The sequence below is a fragment of the Pan paniscus genome, chromosome 6, assembly GCF_029289425.2.
Source record: "Pan paniscus chromosome 6, NHGRI_mPanPan1-v2.0_pri, whole genome shotgun sequence".
NCBI lineage: Eukaryota > Metazoa > Chordata > Mammalia > Primates > Hominidae > Pan > Pan paniscus.
In genome coordinates, this window is record NC_073255.2 from 80,958,664 (window position 1) to 80,979,450 (window position 20,787).

Below are 20,787 nucleotides of genomic sequence, written 5' to 3' on the forward strand. Positions count from 1 at the left end.
TTGAAGGTCTGTCTGCCCAGTGGGCTGGCTCAGCCCGAATGAACTGTCTTGAATCTTTGGAGTTGTGTGTGTACTTTTAAGGGCTTCTCATCCTTGCACCAAAAGATCCCCTGGAAATTAGGTGGGAAAACCTTACCTTTTGTGGGGCCTTGTGTTTGTCTTAAAAGTTCATGCACATGGCCAGGTGTGGTGGCTCACACCTGTTATCCTGTCCTGGATCCCTTGAGTCAAAGAGTTTGAGACCAACCTGGACAATACAGTGAGACCCCGTCTCTACAAAAGATAAAATATTAGCCAGGGGTGGCTGTGCGCATCTGTAGTCCTAGCTAGTACTGTGGCTGAGGCGGGAGGAGCACTTGAGCCTGCACTGAGCTGTGATCTCACCAGTGTACTCCAGCCTGGGCCACAGAGCAAGACCTTGACTCAACAACAACAACAACAAAAATTCTTGAAGATTTTGCATTCTGTCCCACTATCCATTGGTTTTCATGTCAAGATAATGTGAGAAATTCTTTACAATTGCTTCCAGAAGGAATAGCCTTTTGATTTAGTGCACAGGTGTCCAGTCTTTTGGCTTCTCAGGCCCACATTGGAAGAAGACTGCTCCTGGGCCACACATAAAATACACTAATGCTAACAACAGCTGATGAGCTTAAAAAAAAAAAAAAAAAAAAAAAAGGTTTGTGCAGAATTTTGATGATACCCATGACCAAAGATAGGCGGAAAAGTCCTTGTAGTCACAGGGTTGGACATGGCTGATCTAGTGTCTTGTCGTCCGTTTTGGCTTTCTCCCTGTTTCCAGAATGCAGGTAGAGATGTAGAGATGTGCTCTCAGGACAGCTGTTGAGATAAAAAAATTCGTTGTCATTTATTCCCAAGGACAGCTGTTTGTCATTTGCATTGAAAAAGTCTCCATTCAAACTGCTGTCACGTATAAAATCTATTTATATAAGTCTGTATTTTTCTGTTGTCTTGGCCTTTGTGGGCAGTAGTGTGTTTTAACCGAGCAAACTGTCCTTCCAAATAATGAAGCCGAAGTCAGCCTGCCTGCTTGCCATTTTTCTTCCCCTTCCATTTTTCTAACCTCAGGATAGTTGTAAGAATGAATTAAGATTTGTGTTTAAGGCCGGGCACAGTGTCTCAGGCCTGTAATCCCAGCACTTTGGGAGGCGGAGACGGATGTATCACTTGAGCTCAGGAGTCCAAGACCAGCCTGGGCAACATACTGAGACTCCGTCTTGTATAATTAAATTAAAATTTAAAAAAAGAAGAGAAAAAGACCTGTGCTTAAAATTTAAAAAAGGGGGGGAAAGTGTAATGCGAAATGTGGACTATGCCAGCCATGATTGGGAAAAATAATTTTTCATACAGCATTATCTGTAGACTTGTATTAGCAGCATACTGGTCATAAGCGTTTTGCTTTCCTCAAATATGATGAGGTAAGCTACTTTAAAGTGTGGTGGGGCTTTCTTCCACGTGGCTCCTGGAGATGTTGAGTCCCAATTTAGCCAATTAATTTGGGTTTAGTTTTGATATGGATAAGGGAGACCAGCTTCATTCACGGTGCACACACAGTTTTGCCAATAAGGAAAAAAAAAAGCCACCTGAATGTTCCTACTCATTAGATGCTATCTGGAGAGCTCCTACCCCACCCCCACCAAGGCCCGGGCCCTTAAAAAGACTCAGTGCAGCCTTTCTGTATCTCATACTGTATTCTTCAAGATGCTCCTGTGAAAGAAAGTTGTGCTGCACCAGCCATCTCCCTCCTGAAGATCCCTGCGGATGAGGATTTGTGTTTTAAAGGTTCTGAGAAGTCCTGCAACAACAGTTCTCAAACTTATTTGTCCAGGGGATCTTTTCTTCCACTGAACGTAGCTGGGGAGACACGGCCTTAAGCCTTGAGCAGAGAAAGAGACAAGAAACTGTTGGCTCACTTACAACCAAGTGTTGTGTTTATGTTTTAGGTTTTTATGAAACTGAGGTGCTGTTTGAGGTTCTAAATCAAACTGGGTGGTTGAAGAGAGGCTGGTATCCCTGTAGACTTAGCCAGCCATGAGAGGTTGCCTTTTGTTGAAGGAGGTGTTTTACAAAGGGAAATAGGGTGTCTCCTGGGCATCACATTAGCACTTAAATATATGTATCACTGAAATGAAATGAAATGATGAAATGATGAAATGATCAAATGAAGAAACGTAATGATGAAATGATGAAATGAAGAAATGAAATGATGAAATGATGAGATTAGATGAAATGATGAAATCGAATGATGAAATGAAATAATGAAATGATGAAACAAAATGGTGAAATGAAATGAGGAAATGAAATGAAATGATGAACTGATGAAGTGAAATAATGAAGTGAAATGATGAAAAGATGATGAAATGAAATGATATGAAATGATGAAATGATGAAGTGAAACAATGAAATGAAATGATGAAATGAAAAGATGATGAAATGAAGAAATGATATGAAATGATGAGATGAAATGTAATGAAGTGATGAAGTGAAATGATGAAATAATGAAATGAAATGATGAATTGATGACATGAAATGATGAAATGACAAGATTAAAAGGTGAAATGAAACGAAATGATTAAATGAAATGACGAGATGAAAAGATGAAATGATGAGATGAAATGAAATCATTAGATGAAATGATGAAATCATGAGATGAAGTGAAATGATGAAATGATAAGATGAAATGAGAAATGGAATGATGAAATGGAATGATGATGAAATGGTGAAATGAAGTGAAATGAAATGATGAAATGATGAAGAAATGATATGAAATGATGGAATGAAATGATGAAATGAAGTGAAATAATGAAATGATGAAATAAGGAAATGAAATGAATTGACAAAATGAAATGATGAATGACGAAATGAAAAGATGAAATGAAATGAAATAATGAAATGAGATGAAAAGATGCTATGAATTGATGAGATGAAATGAAATCATGAGATGAAATGATGAGATGAAATCATGAGATGAAATGATGAGATGAAGTGAAATGATGAAATGATGAGATGAAATGATGAAATGAAATAATGAAATGAAAGGATGAAATGATGAGATGAAATGATGAAATGGAATGATGAAATGAAATGATGAAATGGTGAAATGAAATGAGGAAATGAAATGATGAAGTGAAATGATGAAATGAAATGAAATGAAAAGATCAAATGATGAAATGATATGAAATGATGAAGTGAAGTGAAATGATTAATGAAATAATGAAATGATGAATTGATGAAATGAAATGATGAGATGAAAAGATGAAATGAAATGATGAAATGAGATGAAAAGATGAAATGAGATGAAATGAAATAATGAGATGAAATCATGAGATGAAATTATGAAATGATGAGATGAAGTGAAATGAGGAAATGCAATGATGAGATGAAATGATGAAATGAAATAATGAAATGAAAGGATGAAATTATGAGATGAAATGATGAAAGGATGAAATGAAATGATGAAATGAGGAAATGATAAGTCAAATGATGAAATGATGAAATGGAAAGATGAAATGAGGAAATGATATGAAATGAAATGAAATGATATTAAATGATGAAATGATGAAATGAAGTCAAATGATGAAATGAAATAAATGAAATGAATTGATGAAATAAAATAATGAAATGATGAGATGAAATGAAATGATGAAATGATGGAATGATGAGATGAAATGAAATGGTGAAATGAAATGAGGAAATGAAATGAAGAAATGAAATGATGAAGTGAAATGATGAAATGAAATGATGAAATGAAATGAAAAGATCAAATGATGAAGAAATGATGTGAAATGATGAAATGAAGTGTAATGATTAATGAAGTGATGAAATGATGAATTGATGAAATGATGAGATGAAAAGATGAAATGATGAGATGAAAAGATGAAATGAGATGAAATCATGAGATGAAATGAAATCATGAGATGAAATTATGAAATGAGATGAAGTGAAATGATGAAATGAGGAAATGCAATGATGAGATGAAATGATGAAATGAAATAATGAAATGAAAGGATGAAATGATGAAAGGATGAAATGAAATGATGAAATGAGGAAATGAAATGATGAAATGATAAGTCAAATGATGAAATGATGAAATGGAAAGATGAAATGATGAAATGATATGAAATGAAATGATGAAATTATATTAAATGATGAAATGAAGTCAAATGATGAAATGATGAAATAAGTGAAATGAAATGAATCGATGAAATAAATGAATTGAGATGAAAAGATGCAATGATGAAATGACGAGATGAAAAGATGAAATAAAATGATGAGATGAAATGCAATGATGAGATGAAATCATGAGATGAAATGAAATGATGAGATGAAGTGAAATGATGAAATGAAATGTTGAGATGAAATGATGAAATGAAATGAAAGAATGAAATGAAATGATGAGATGAAATGATGAAATGATGAAACGAAATGATGAAAGGATGTAATGAAATGAGGAAATGAAATGAAATGATGAAATAGATGAACCAAAAATACTTATTCATTTTTTTTCTTGGCATCCTTCTAAGAGTATTTTAGTGAGGTTAATTTCTAAAACTAAATTGCTATTCAATGACTTTACAGTTGGCCTTTGCACCACAGGGGTTTGAACTGTGCAGGTCCACTTAGCAAAACCAACAATTCTACATCCTTCTCCACACCCTGCCCATGAAAAGGATGAGGATGAAGACCTGTTTGATCATCTACTTCCATTTAATAACTAGTAAATATATTTTCCTTATGATTTTCTTTTTCTTTTCTCTGGCATGTTTGTTAAGAATACAGTATATAAGACATATAACATATTAAATATGTGTTAGTTGACTGCTTGTGTTATTTGTAAGGCTTACAGTAGGCTATTAGTAGTTAAGTTTTGGGGGAGTCAAAGTTATAGTGGATTTTCTACTGTGCAGGGGGGCCAGCACCCCAACCTCCGTGTTGCTTAAGGGTCAACTGTACATGTTATTTCCTTTCCTGTAAGAGAAAAATGATGAGAAGGTCTTTTCTCCAATAAGTGTATTCAAAATGTAGCAGACTTGAAATGTGTTGGCGCCACCATTTTGCGTCTCACTTTGAAAACTTATTATTAAAAATCGTACTAAAGCCTTACTTTTCCAACCTTAGAAAAAATGTTACAAAGAAAAGGAGTGAAACCATGCTAGTTTGCCCTGAAATTTGAAATTATCTTGTAAAAATATATTTTTACATTAATTGCTTCCAAAATAGAGATCAGTTGCATACAAATGGCAGGTCACCCTAATCCACCCTATGACTGCACTTAGATTCGTGAGGAATTGTGCCATCTAGAAAGGACAGAGAAGAGGAATAGAGTGCTCTGCGTCTTGAAATATAAACATGCACATAGACACATGCTTTGATTCTGTTATCACTGTGTACTTACTGCTAGGAAGAGGGCGTGTTTATGTATTTTTATGCTAATTGTTATGCAAGTTGTTAATGATTTAGGCTTTCAGAACCATATAAAGGTTTTTTCCTTTCAGATATAAACTATCTTGCATTGTTCTTCTGATCATATGAGGGATAAATTTGCCTAAATATTCTTCAGACCATAATGTTATGTCCATATAAATGCCAGTAGCAAGAGTAGAATCAACCACAACTGCCTTTGTAATTATTAAAAGCATGTGTGCCTATAAGTAATTGGCATTTTATATAATCAAGAATCTTTGATATAATAATCTCTCAACTATTTGAAACATGGCTCACATATATTAATTTTATATGCAAATATATGTATAATATCATTGTATATGAAACTAAATTTTGGACTTTAGAACAGCTACTTAGAATCTTGACTTAAATGTCCACAGTAATATTTGACTTAAAAAAATTTAGCCCACTGTCACTATGATGAAAAAAATTACTATAAAATTGTTTAAAAATTTTTTCCACCCTAACGTTTAGAACATTCTCACATTTGTGGTTAAAACCTATTGTGATTGTTCCTGGAATTTAGATAAAAAATGTTCCAGAAAGTTTGAAGAGAAGCACTTCAGTCAATTTGTATTTGTTCAAGCATGAAGAAATGGCATTTCATTGACATTTTAAAAACTATTCAGATTCCCTCTTTGAATTCAAGTGTTTCAAAGATATCTTATTTTTAAATACCAAAATAGGAATAGAATATGAAGGGCTGGTTATGAGTAATATGATACACTTTTATGAGAGGATGAGATCACAATAACAATAGCTCCTCTCATAGAATAGCCAGCAAGTCTCCACTAAATAACAGTGCCTTGATTTTATAGATGTTTAATCTTGGATATTGAGTTAATGTGAACCATTTGTAGACACAGGAGTTTATTAAAGAATTATATAATATCTTTCAAGTATTTAGAATAGTGTTGAAATTAAGCCTGCATCCCCACGATTTTCAGAGGTGCTGATGCCTAATAAACTCAGCCCCTTGCATGCCAAAATTGGCTTAAAGCCCACCCGTTACCCAAGCTACACTTCAAGCATCAAGGCTCAAAAATGTAATTTTAAATATGCAAGAGTTTGAGGAATTCACTACTCACACTTTCTTGAACAGTCTATCCAAGTGCATCAAGCAAAATGTGAGTAAAGAAATTTTGACCAAAGGATTGATAGTAATGTTGAATACGTTTAATAGTAGATCTAAGATTAAAAGGTGAGAGTGAGGGTGAGAAGAGTGTATGAATGCTTTGTGTTCTGACAAAGAGAATGTAGCACCCATGTCCTACCTGCTCGGTTGCATTGCCAGTGCCCACGGTAGGCTATTTTATCCCAGTTTTTAGGTTTTTTTGTTTTGTTTTGTTTTTTTCTTTTCAGGAGAGTTAGTCCAAGACCAATAACTCCATAACTGGTAGAATTGGAAGACTTCAATAGTGCTTAACATTTTGTACATAGCTTTATAACAGTTTTCTTTTTCTTTTTTTCTGAGAGATTCTTTTCAATATACCCAATCATGGTTGAACTCAAAGTCATTGCTTATTTAAAATCTACAACTGCTGACATTTTGTATCCTTCACATTCCAGGTAATTGGTTTTTTTGTGCATTTTCTGTATTTTTCTCCGTCAGTCTGCCTAGATATTTGTTAGATTTAATATTTTAATATTTTTCTGAAAAAGTGAGCTTTTGCAGTTTTAAACATATACTCAGTTGTTTTAATTCTGCTTTTTCATGTACTATTTCCTCTTTTTTTTTTTTTTTTTTTGATACTATGTGGGAAGCCAAATAATTTAAAGGAAACTTGGATAGTAAGGACTCAGAGGAACGGAAGTTAGTTGGCTGATTCAGATGTTTGGTGGCATAAGACTCTGTTAGTAATCTAGGCAAGCAGTAATGACAGCATCAAGGGAGTGAGGATGGACTGATAGTGTAGAATTTAAGATATAAGGTAGAATTTGCTTCCTTAATGAGTTCAGGTTTGCGTGTGTTGGGTACAAAAGTTTGATGGGACATCCATGAAGAGAATTCCAGCCATAAGTAGTTATAAAGGTCTGAACATCAGGAGAAATCAGAGCTAAGGGTAGGTATTCGGAGCCATCAGTATTTAGGGAGTATGGGGCTACCCAGAAAGAGTGAGTGGATTGAAACAGAGGCCAATGATTTCAGACCAAGGTAAACAGAAGTGTGCGCTTTGATTTTTACAGGGGGAGGAAAAACCCATAATTGGTGTTTGAGCCTGTGAGAACAGTACTGTGGGCTCCCAGCATGCTTTGCTGGGTTTTATCTGTTCTAGATGTTTTTATGCCATCAGTCTGTGATTCTCCTTCCAGACGTGGGGTAGAGTGCATAGTCAGAATATAGCCAGAGCAGCTGACAGAGGTCAAGATTCATTTTTAAGCAAAGATTCAAGAAGTTAAAACCACACACAAGTGTTTTACTGGGCATCCTTATCCAACTACCCTATATCTTCACTTTGAAAATAGTTTAAACATTGCCTGAGAGGACACAGAACTAATAGACTTTTGGAATTCTTCTTTGCAGGCCTGTAAATTACTCTCTGATGACTCTGAACAAGTGCGCAGTGCTGCAGTCTAGTTTATCTGGGTTGTCAGTCAGCTCTATCCTGAAAGGTCAGTGTGGGTGTAAGCTGGCTTTTGTTGATTGTGAAGCCGTTTTCCTCTCCTCTCACCATGCAAAAAGCCCACTTCTAGAAAAGAAATGTTGGTTAGATTTTTGGAAGGCAATGGGGAGTAAGGGAAAAGCACAGGCCCTGAAAATCAGATTGCCTGGTCCTCATTTTTCATCTCTGATAGGAGCTTTCTGTATACCTTCAGAAAGATACTTCACTTCTTTTGTCCTAATCTTCTCATCCATAAGTGAAGAAATTGGAATATCTTTCTTAAATGGTTTTCAGTACTTTACAAAAAAATCTTTAAAATTGTTTGGGACCCATTTTAGTTTGGCTTGCGCCAAATGCCGGACAAAGATACCAGATGAGTTTGAGAATAATGATCTCTTATGTAGTTTTCCTGGTTAAAAATATTTTCACAGCAATTAAATTAACCACAGTGATTCTTTGAGGAGGTAGGCAATATTATTTATTATATTTTGTAAGATAGAATATGATATTTATAAATATTCATCTTTTATTTATAAATATTTATAGAATATTTTATTTTTCCTTGTATAGGAAAAAGAGGTGTTTTTTCCTCTTCATTAAACTGCCAAAATTTGAAAACCAGAATGGATTAATAAACCTGTAGGAGTAGGCTCCATTTGTAGTAGACTCCTTTTTAGGACTTAGACACATACAAAGAAAAGGGCTAACTGGAAATTGTCTCTTCTTTTAGGACTGGATTGATAAGTAAGTTTTATATTGATTTATTCTGAGATTTAATGTATTTATAGAAGTTCAGTCTGGACACGGTGGTGCCTGTAATCCCAGCACTTTTGGAGGCCGAGGTGGGTGGATCACCTCGGGTCAGGAGTTCAAGACCAGCCTGGCCAACATGGTGAAACCTCATCTCTACTGAAAATACAAAAATTAGCCGGGCATGGTGGCACACGCCTGTAATCCCAGCTACTAGGGAGGCTAAGGCAGGAGAATCGCTTGAACCCGGGAAGTGGAGATTGCAGTGAGCTGAGATCGCACCACTGCACTCCAGCCTGGGTCACAGAGCAAGACACTTTCTCTCAAAAAAAAAAAAAAAAAAAAAGAAGAATTTCAGTTACAGAAGATAATAAACTTAAGGATATGAAATATTCAGTGGAAGCTAGTTTTTGATAATTTCATAAATCTTTGAACCTTTGGTGGGTTACGTACTTTTTTTTTTAAGGCAGGGTCTTGCTCTGTGGCCCAGGCTGCAGTGCAGTGATGTGATCTCGGCTTACTGCAACCTCCAACTCCTGGGTTGAAGCAATTCTCATGCCTGAGCCTCCCAAATAGCCGGAATTACAGTTGCGCCCCACCACACCCAGCTCATTTTTTGTATTTTTAGTAGAGATGAGGTTTTGCCATGTTGGGTAGGCTAGTCTTGAACCCCTGGCTTCAGGTAATCTGCCCACCTCAGTATCTCAGTGTGCTGGGATTACACGCCTGGCTGAACCTTTGGTGGGTTACACACTTTTATTCAATACATTGAAAATTTGCACCTGATTGCAGTGGCTCAGCCCTGTAATCCTAGCACTTTGGGAGGCTGAGGCGGGCGGATTGCTTGATCTCAGGAGTTTGAGATCAACCTGGGCAACATGGTGAACCATCTCTACTAAAAATATAAAAAATTAGCTGGGTGTGGTGGCATGCTTTTGTAGTCCCAGCTACTCAGAAGAGTGAACTGGGAGGATCACCTGAGCCCAGGAAGTTGACACTGCGGTGAGCAGTGCTCATGCCACTGCACTCCAGCCTGGGTGACAGAAGTGAGACCCTGTCTCAAAAAAAAAGCATAATTTGCAATGCAACTGAAAGAGTTGGTTTGTACTCCTAGAGTGATTTGTTTATTTCAAACTATATTTAATCATTCTAGGATTTGAACTATTCAATTATCATTTTTGTGTGTGTCAGTCTTCATTGACTGCTCTCAGTTTATTGAGCCTGCAGCCTTACTTATGTATTTATTTGTTTATTATTATTATTATTATTTGAGATGGAGTCTCGCTCTGTTGCCCAGGCTGGAGTGTAGTGGCACTATCTCGGATCACTGCAACCTCCACCTTCCAGGTTCAAGCGATTCTCCTGCCTCAGTCTCCTGAGTAGCTGGGATTGCAGACATGTGTCACTGTGCCCGGCTAATTTTTATATTTTCAGTAGAGAGGAGGTTTCACCATGTTGGCCAGGCTGGTCTCGAACTCTTGACCTCAAGTTATCCACCTGCCTCAGCCTCCCAAAGTGCTGGGATTACAGGCGTGAGCCATTGCACCCAGACTGTATTTATTTTTTGAGACAGGGTCTTGCTCTGTCATCCAGGCTGGAGTGCCGGGGTGTGATCTCAGCTCACTGCAACCTTCACCTCCAGAGCTAAAGTTATGTTCCCACTTCAGCCTCCCAAGTAGCTGGGACTATCAGCGCATGCCACCATGCCTAGCTAATTTTTGTATTTTTTTTGTAGAGATGAGGTTTTGCCATATTGCTCAGGTTGGTCTTGAACTCTTGGGCTCAAGCAATCTACCTGCCTGGGCCTCCCAAAGTGTTGGGATTATAGATGTGAGCCACTGTGCATGGACTGAATCTGCAGACTTAGATTCATGTTTTGTTCTAAGTGATTTCATTTCTTTTCTTTTAATGTGGCATTGTCCCAATTCCTTCTTCTAATGAAGAAATACGCTTAGTTGATGATGCGTTTGGAAAAATTTGTCACATGGTCAGTGATGGCTCTTGGGTGGTTCGTGTTCAGGCAGCAAAACTGTTGGTAAGTTATACTTTTTATGTATGTATGAATGCATGTATATATTTATTTATTTTCTTTTCTGTAGAAATGAGGCCTGTGTGGCCCAGGTTGGTCTCAAACTCTTGGCCTCAAGCAGTCCTCCTGCCTCAGCCTCCCAAAAGACTGGGATTATAGGCTGGGTGCGGTGACTCACACCTGTAATTCCAGCACTTTGGGAGGCGAAGGCGGGTGGATCACGAGGTCAGGAGATTGAGACCATCCTGGCCAACATGGTGAAACCCCGTCTCTACTAAAAATACAAAAATTAGCTGGGGCATGGTGGCGCACACCTGTAATCCCAGCTACTTGGGAGGTTGAGGCAGGAGAATCGCTTGAACCCGGAGGTGGAAGTTGCAGCGAGCCAAGATCACGCTGCTGGACTCCGGCCTGGTGACAAGGAAGAGACTCTCATCTTAAAAAAAAAAAAAAAAAAAAAAAAAAGGCTGGGATTATAGATGTGAGCCACTACACCCAGCCAATAATCCTTTTTTTAAATGAACACATTGCTTGTTAAGTTTTTACAAACATTTTGAGAAACTACAGATGGGGCAGTGTGACCTGAATTTAAAACCCCAGAATTTCTTTTTCTTTTTCTTGAGACAGGGTCTTCCTCTGTTTCTCAGGCAGGAGTGCAGTGGTGCAGTCACGGCTCACTGAAGCCTTGACCTGCCAGGCTCAAGCGATCCTTCCACCTCAGCCTCCTGAGTAGCTGGGACTACAGGCATGTGCCACCCTGCCTAGCTAATTTGTATTTTTTGTAGAGATGGGGGTCTTGCTTTGTGCCCAGGCTGGTCTTGAATTCCTAGGCTCAAGTGATCCTTCTGCCTTGGCCTCCCAAATTGTTGGGATTGCAGGTTTAAGCCACTACTCCCAGCCCCAGAATTTCTTAATATAGAAAGAAATAGTTCACTCTCCTGTTCACTTTTAGAACTAGAAAGAATCTTAAAACATAATTCTATTAACCCTACTAGGAATTAAGATAGCCGGAGCCTAGAGAAAAAGGAAAACAATAAAAAAAAAGTTTTTCCCATTTATGAAGCACTTGTTATGTCCTAGTTCAGGAGGCTCAAACCCCCAGGCTGTGGACCAGTCCTGGTCCATGGCTTGTTAGGAACCAGGCCACACAACAGGAGGTGAGTGGTAGATGAGCAAGTATTACTGCCTGAGTGCTGCCTGCTGTCAGATCAGCAGCTGCATTAGATTATCATAGGAGTGTGAACCCTATTGTGAACTGAGCATGTGCGGGATCTAGGTTTCCTGCTCCTTGTGAGAGTCTAATTCCTGATGATCTGAGGTGGAACAGTTTCATCCTAAAACCACCCTGCTTCACCACCCTCTCTGGTTTCTTCCATGAAACTGAACCCAGATGCCAAAAAGGTGGGGGACCACTATCTTAGATAATTTGAAGGAGGCCCCTTACATATATTTTCTCATTTTCTCTTTACAGTAATCCTGCAAGATAGATGCCATTATCCAGTTGGGGCATGGTGGCTCATGCCCATAATCCTAGCACTTTAGGAGGCCGAGGTGGGTGGGTCACTTGAGCCCAGGAGTTCAAGACCAGCCTGGGCAACACAGCAAGACCCCATCTCTATTTTTCAAAAAATAAAATTTTAAAAAATTTAAAAAAAAATTTTTAATGCTGTTATCATTTTCTAGATGAGAAAACTAAGGCTCTGAGGAGTTAAGTTATCCAGCTTATACAGAAAGAAAATTGTAGAGTGAGGTCAGATCCTGATCTTGCATCTTTTAGCCTGGTACTTTTCTGTTTTCTTTTTGAGGACTCAGCACATTTATTGAAAATTTTTAACTTTTGTGGCTCACGCCTGTAATCCCAGCACTTTGGGAGGCCAAGGTGGGCGGATCACGAGGTCAAGAGATTGAGACCATCCTGGCCGACATGGTGAAACCCCGTCTCTACTAAAAATACAAAAATTAGCTGGGCGTGGTGGCGCACGCCTCTAGTCCTAGCTACTTGGGAAGCTGAGACAGGAGAATCGCTTGAACCCGGGAGGCAGAGGTTACCCGGGAGGCAGAGGTTACCCGGGAGGCAGAGGCGCAGTGGCTCACACCTATAATCCCAGCACTTTGGGAGGCCGAAGTGGGCAAATCACTTGAGGTCAGGAGTTCGAGACCAGCCTGGCCAACATGGTGAAACCCCATCTCTACTGAAAATACAAAAACTAACCTGGTGTGATGACACACACCTGTAGTCCCAGCTATTCTGGAGGCTGAGGTGGGAGAATCACTTGAACCTGGGAGGCAGGGGTTGCAGTGAGCTGAGATTGTGCCATTGCACTCCAGCCTGTGCAAAAGAGCGAAACCCTGTCTCAAAAAAAAAAACATTGTTTAACTTTTAAGGGATAAAATTGTTTTGTAATAGAGTGTTGGCCTAATAGCCTTATTTTATATCTGTGTTACCTTGTATATGTCACTTGATATTAGTCTCAGTTTCCTTATCTGTTAAGTGGGGTTCTAATATCTCTCATATTTACCTGACAGTGTTGTCATGATGCTCAAATGAGATGCAGTCTATGAAAATGTTTATAAACTAAAAAGTACTATACTATGTAGGGTGGATGGGGGCATAGTATATAACTATATGTGTGTGTAAGTATCTATAAAAATTTGTATACGTGTCACAGCAGGAAAATCTGTGATTCTTTTTGGACACTTCCCCTTTGAGTGCCCCCAGCCCTGCCACTCTTGGTGAGACTGTTGGCTGAATGCTTTGTTTCTGACTGTACTGGACACTGATCCAGTGATAGCTTTAGTCCTGTGACCAGTATTTATGGGAGTACTTGCTGAAACCTGTGTGAAGCATTTTCATGAGATATAGTAATGGATGATTGGAGTATTTCCACTCTTGTGCATATTAGCGTTAAACAAGCCAGCTGTTACTGATTTTATTTCTGAATTCATATTTTAAAACTTTCTTTTGGGTTATGAATGTTTTAAAATTCAGAACAGTCTAATCATTCATCAGTTCCTTTCATTTGGCATTTACAGAGGATCTACAACGAACTCTAGGTGGGAGTGGGGAAGAGAAAGATGTTTTAGAGGAGTAAATTAATGATATATCTTTACCTGAATAGGCAGTTTTAAAAAGTAATCCTTAAAGTAAGAATCATTCAAAATTTTCAGTTTTGTACTCTATAGGATCTGAAATTTATTTGCATAAAGTTGTATGTATAACATATGGTACATTGAAAGGATTTCTACTTGAATGACTCTAACTTGAGTCACATGCCTTGTGTTATAATTTCATGTTAAATCCGAACAGCTTCAAATTATATAAGTAATTATGTTTGTATTCAGAAATAATAATCATTCTTACCTTGCTGATAATTACTACTATGTATAGAGTTCCTGGCCTACTAAATGAGGCATTTTTAGTCATACATACACACATAAATACACACATATTCACACATAAATATTAACCCACTTCTTTATATACAAGCACACATGCCTAACTCATTTGCATACTTTTGCAAGTAACTTTTAATCTTTTTAAACTCTCTGAGGTAAATGTATTACTTATAAATAACAAAATTAAAATTTAGGAATGTGGTATAATTTTTCTGAGACCACACAGATAGTAAATGATAGATGAGGACTTCAAACTTCATAATCTAAAGCCCATGTATAATCCTTTCCTGGTGAGTATCCAGTTACACATTGGGATTGGCCAGTTAAGGCCCTGCTGGTTTATTAGTATCTCTGTGCAAGCTAAGAGGTAAAGCTGTCCTACTCCAGCTCTCCAGTAGATAAACCTGTGATCAAGTGATTTGTGTATAATCTTTCATTAAAAATTAATTAATTTTTAAAAATTGACACATTGGTTGAACTAGTTTACAGTCCCACTAACAGTGTAAAAGTGTTCCTATTTCTCCACATCCTCTCCAGCACCTGTTGTTTCCTGACTTTTTAATGATTGCCATTCTAACTGGCGTGAGATGGTATCTCATTATGGTTTTGATTTGCATTTCTCTGATGGCCAGTGATGATGAGCATTTTTTCCTGTGTCTTTTGGCTGCATAAATGTCTTCTTTTGAGAAGTGTCTGTTCATATCCTTTGCCCACTTTTTCATGGGGCTGTTTGTTTTCTTCTTGTAGATTTGTTTGAGTTCATTGTAGATTCTGGATATTAGCCCTTTGTCAGATGAGTAGATTGCAAAAATTTTCTCCCATTCTGTAGGTTGCCTGTTCACTCTGATGGTAGTTTCTTTTGCTGTGCAGAAGCTCTTTAGTTTAATTAGATCCCATTTGTCAATTTTGGCTTTTGTTGCCATTGCTTTTGGTGTTTTAGACATGAAGTCCTTGCCCATGCCTGGGTCCTGAATGATATTGCCTAGGTTTTCTTCTAGGGTTTTTATGGTTTTAGTTCTAACATGTAAGTCTTTCATCCATCTTGAATTAATTTTTGTCTAAGGTGTAAGGAAAGGATCCAGTTTCAGCTTTCTACATATGGCTAGCCAGTTTTCCTGTCACCATTTATTAAATAGGGAATCCTTTCCCCATTTCTTGTTTTTGTCAGATTTGTCAAAGATCAGATGGTTGTAGATATGCGGCATTATTTCTGAGGGCTCTGTTCTGTTCCATTGATCTATATCTCTGTTTTGGTATCTGTGGCGATTCCTCAGGGATCTTGAACTAGAAATACCATTTGACCCAGCAATCCCATTACTGGGTATATACCCAAAGGATTATAAATCACGCTGCTATAAAGACACAAGCACACGTATGTTTATTGTGGCACTATTCACAATAGCAAAGACTTGGAACCAAGCCAAATGTCCAACAATGACAGACTGGATTAAGAAAATGTGGCACATATACACCATAGAATACTATGCAGCCATAAAAAAAGGATGAGTTCATTTCCTTTGTAGGGACATGAATGAAGCTGGAAACCATCATTCTCAGCAAACTATCGCAAGGACAAAAAACCAAACACTGCATATTCTCACTCATAGGTGGGAATTGAACAATGAGAACACATGGACACAGGAAGGGGAACATCACACACCAGCGCCTGTTGTGGGGTGGGGGGAGGGGGGAGGTATAGCACTAGGAGATATACCTAATGTTAAATGACGAGTTGATGGGTGCAGCACACCAACATGGCATATGTATACATATGTAACTAACCTGCACATTGTGCACATGTACCCTAAAACTTAAAGTATAATAAAACAAACAAACAAAAATTGACACATTGTATATATGGGGCACAAGTTGATGTTTTGATACACATCTATGTTGAATATTAATCCAATCAGGATAGTTAGTGTAGTTATCACATCATACATTTATCATTTCTTTGTCATGAACTTTCAACAGCCTCTCTTACAGCTATAATATTGTATATTTTGTAATATACAATATTTTACTGTTAATCATAGTCACCTTTATGTGCAGTTGAACACCAGAATTTATTTCTCTTAATTGTGACTTTGTATCTGTTGTCCAGTCTCTTCCCATTCTCTCCTACTCCCTCCCCTCCCCAGTGTCTGCTAACCACTGTTATACTCTCTGCCTCTATGATATCAATTTTTTTTTGAATACTTTAAGTTCTGGGATACATGTGCAGAACGTGCAGGTTTGTGACATAGGTATACATGTGCCATGGTAGTTTGCTGCACCCGTCTACCTATGATCTACATTAGGTATTTCTCCTAATGCTGTCCTTCCCCGAGCCCCCCACCCTCTGACAGTCCCTGGTGTGTGATGTTTCCCTCCTTGTGTCCATGTGTTCACATTGTTCAACTCTCACTTATAAGTGAGAACATGTGGTATTTGGTTTTCTGTTCTTGTGTTAGTTTGCTGAGAATGATGGTTTCCAGCTTCATCCATGTCCCTGCACAGAACATGAACTCATCATTTTTTATGGCTGCATGGTATTCCATGGTGTATATGTGCCACATTTTCTTTGTCCAGTCTATCATTGATGGGCCTTTGGGTTGGTTCCAAGTCTTTGCTGTTGTGAACAGTGCTGCAATAAACATACGTGTGCATGTGTTTTTATAGTAGAATGATTTATAATCCTTTGGGTATATACCCAGTAATGGGATTGCTGGGTCAAATGGTATTTCTGGTTCTAGATCCTTGAGGAATCGCTACACTGTCTTCCACAATGGCTGAACTAATTTACACTCCCACCAACAGTGTGAAAGTGTTCCTATTTCTCCACATCCTCTCCAGCACCTGTGGTTTTCTGTCTTTTTAATGATTGCCATTCTAACTGGTGTGAGATGGTATCTCATTGTGGTTTTGATTTGCATTTCTCTAATGACCAGTGATGATGAGCTTTCTTTCATATGTTTGTTGGTTGCATAAATGTCTTCTTTTAAGAAGTGTCTGTTCATATCCTTCACCCACTTTTTGATGGGTTTTTTTTTTTTTTTTTGTAAATTTGTTTAACTTCTTTGTAGATTCTGGATATTAGCTCTTTGTCAGATGGATAGATTGCAAAAACTTTCTCCCATTCTGTAGGTTGCCTGTTCACTCTGATGATAGTTTCTTTTGCTGTGCAGAAGCTCTTTAGTTTAATTAGAACCTATTTCTCAATTTTGGCTTCGTTGCCATTGCTTTTGGTGTTTTAGTCATGAAGTCTTTGCCCATGCCTATGTCCTGAATGGTATTGCCTAGGTTTTCTTCTAGGATTTTTATGGTTTTAGGTCTTATGTTTAAGTCTTAGATCATGCAGTATTTGTCTTTCCATGTCTGGCTTATTTCACTTTACATGATGTCCTCCAGGTTAATTGATGTGGCAAATTACAAGATTTTATTCTTTTTTTATTTTCTTTAAGTCAGGGTCTTGCTCTGTTGCCTAGGCTGGAGTGTGGTTCCACAATTGCACAGTCATAGCTCACAGCAACCTCAAACTCCTGGGGACTCCAGCCTGGACAACAGCGAAACTGTCCCTAAAAAAAATTAAAAACCAGATTGTTCTTCTTTTTTGATGTAGCCATGTATTGCTATATACTTATCTCTTAGAACTGCTTTTGTTGCATACCATAGGTTTTGGTATATGTTTTAATTCTTGCTTGTGAAGCGTGTTTCTTCTAGGCAATGTATACTTAGATTTTGTGTTTTAATCTATTCAACCAATGTATACCTTTTTTTTTTTCTTTCTTTGAGACAGGGTGTCTGTCTCTCTGTTGCCCAGGCTGTAGTGTACCTTTTAATTGAAGAACTTAATCCATTTATATTCAAGATTTTTTTCTACTTCTTCTTCTTGTTTTTTTTTTTGGTTTGTTTTGTTTTTGTTTCTTTGAGACAGGGTCTCACTCCGTCACCTAGGCTGGAATGCACTGGTGTGATCTCAACTCACTGCAACCTTCACCTCCTGGGTTCAAGTGATTCTCGTGCCCCAACCTCCCCAGTACCAGGATTACAGGCATGTGCCACCATGCCCAACTAATTTTTTTGCATTTTTATTAGAGACGGGTTTTGCCATGTCGGCCATGCTGGTCTCAAACTCCTGACTTCAAGTGATTCGCCTGCCTTGGCCTCCCAAGGTGCTGGGATTACAGGCATGAGCCACCGTGTCCAGCTATATTCAAGATTGTTATTGATAGATAAGGTCTTATTCCTGCCATTTTGTTAATTACTTTTTGGTGGTTTTGGAGATCCTTTGTTCTTGTCTTCCTTTCTTGTTGTTTACCTCTGATTTAGTGGTTTTCTGTGGGGCCAAGCTTTGTTTTCATTCTCTTTCTTGTTTGTGTATCTGCTGTAACTTTTTTCTACATAGACTATAGGGTCTTCAGTTAGGCTGGTGTGGTGGCTCTTGCCTATTATCCCAGCACTTTGGGAGGCTGAGGCAGGCAGATCGCTTGAGCTCATGAGTTTGAGACCAGCCTGGGCAACATAGTGAGACCTCGTTTCTACTAAATAAAGAAAAAAGAAATCAGCCGGGCATGGTGGCACACACCTGTAGTCTCAGCTACCCAGGAGGCTGAGGTGGGAGGACCACTTGAGCCTGGAAGATTGAGGCTGCAGTGAGCCATGATCAGGCCACTATGCTCTAGCGTGGGCATCAGAGTAAGACTGTCTCAAAGGGGAAAAAAAAGTCTTGCAGTTACAATAGAATGTTTTAAGCTGATAGCAACTCAACTTTGGTTACATAAAAGGACCCTAGGTTTTTTCCCTCCCCCCTTCAATTTATATTTTTGTTGCCTTAATTTTCTTCTTCATCTGTTATGTGTTCCTTAGCTACTATTTGTAGCTGTTGTAGTTTTTGACCATTTTAAATTTAACCTTCATACTAGCAGATTGAATATTTTATATGACATATTGTATCACTGGGGTTTGATCTGTTTGATTTATGAGTTTACCTTTACTGGTGAGTTTTATACTTTTGTGCGTTGTTATGATAGTGATTATTGTCCTTTTGTTTCTAGTTGTAGCATTCAATACCTTGAATATATTAATTCTATCCCATTCTCTCCTGGTCTACAAGGTTTCTACTGAGAAATCTATTGATAGTAATGGAGATTCTCTTGACAATTTTCTCTTGCAGCTTTGAAAGTCTTACTCTTTGACTTTCGATAGTTTGATTATAATGCACCTTGGAGAGGATCTTTTTGGGTTGAATGTAATTGCGAACCTTTGAACTTCCTGAATCTGGATGTCCGTATTTCTCCCACTACTTGGCAAGTTTTCAGCTATCATTTCATCAAATAGGTTTTCTGCGCCTTTCTCTATCTCTTCTCCATCAGGCAATCTTCAATGCAAGTATTTGTTTGCCTATTGATGTCCCATATGTTCCAAGGCTTTCTTTTTTATTCTTATTTGTTTTTTTTCCCCTCTTAATGGGTTATTTCAAAAGACCTGTCTTCAAGGTCAGAAATTCTTTCTTCTGCTTGATCCTAGTCTATTGTTGAAGCTCTCAATTGTATACTATTTTTATTTTTTTCATTGAATTCTTCAGTTCCAAGATTTCTGTTTGGTTCTTTTTTATGATATTGATTTCTGTTGAATTTCTCATTCGGATCATGAATTGTTTTCCTGATTTCATTTAATTGTTTGTATTCTCTTGTATCTTACTGAGTTTCCTTTAGATCACTATTTTGAATTCCTTTTCAGGCATTTTATAAGTGTCCTTTTCTTTGGGGTCTGTCATTGGAGACTTTTTTCCTTTTTTTTTTTTTTTTTTTTTGAGACAGGGTCTTGCTCTGTCACCCAGGCTGAAGTGCAGTGGCATGATCTCAGCTCACTGCAACCTTCTCCTCCTGGGTTTAAGTGATCCTCCCACCTCAGCCTGCTGAGTAGCTAGGACTACAGGCACATGCCACCACACCCGACCAATTTTTTTATATTTTGTAGAGACGGGTTTTGCCATGTTGCCCAGAATGGTCTTGAACTCCTGAGCTCATGCTATCTGGCTGTTTGGCCTCCCAAAGTGCTGGGATTACAGATGTGAGCCACTGCCCCCAGCCAGGAGACTTAACTGTATTCCTTTGAGGGTGTCATGTTTCCTTGATTTTCATTTATCGTGTGCAAGATACTGGATGTTGATATCTGTGCATTTAGTAGCGTAGTTGCTCTTTTCAATTTTATTGAGTAGCTAGTATATAGTAACAGTCTTTTTCTGTACATGGTTTTAGGGTATTAGCTGGGTATGGTGTGTTGCCTTTGGTTCTGGGTGGACTCAATGGGTGGTGTAATAATCCTTGTCAGCTTCAGCTGTAATCTTCAGCTATAATCCTAGTCATTGATGTTTGCAATTGCCTCAGTTGCCTAGGCTGTGGGAGTTTGTGATGGCAATGCTATAGATGAGGGTACTGAGCTGATTTTTGGCCAAGACATGTACAGGCTAAAATGGCTGCCAGGCTGTCTATCTGGTTTTCCAGGGAGGCAGTAGTTACTGCTGTGGTGGCTGTCGTGCTGGGCTCAGGCCTTTGCTGC

General features: G+C 38.2%; 1 protein-coding gene across 1 annotated transcript in view; it reads left to right on the top strand.

The window, feature by feature from the left end:
* LOC100982215 (integrator complex subunit 4-like protein 2) overlaps window positions 1–20,787 on the top strand; it is a 50,151-nt gene that overhangs the window by 824 nt on the left and 28,540 nt on the right. Inside the window, 1 exon segment of the mRNA XM_063605763.1 lies at window positions 10,733–10,854. Coding sequence (XP_063461833.1) covers window positions 10,733–10,854 — 122 coding nt within the window.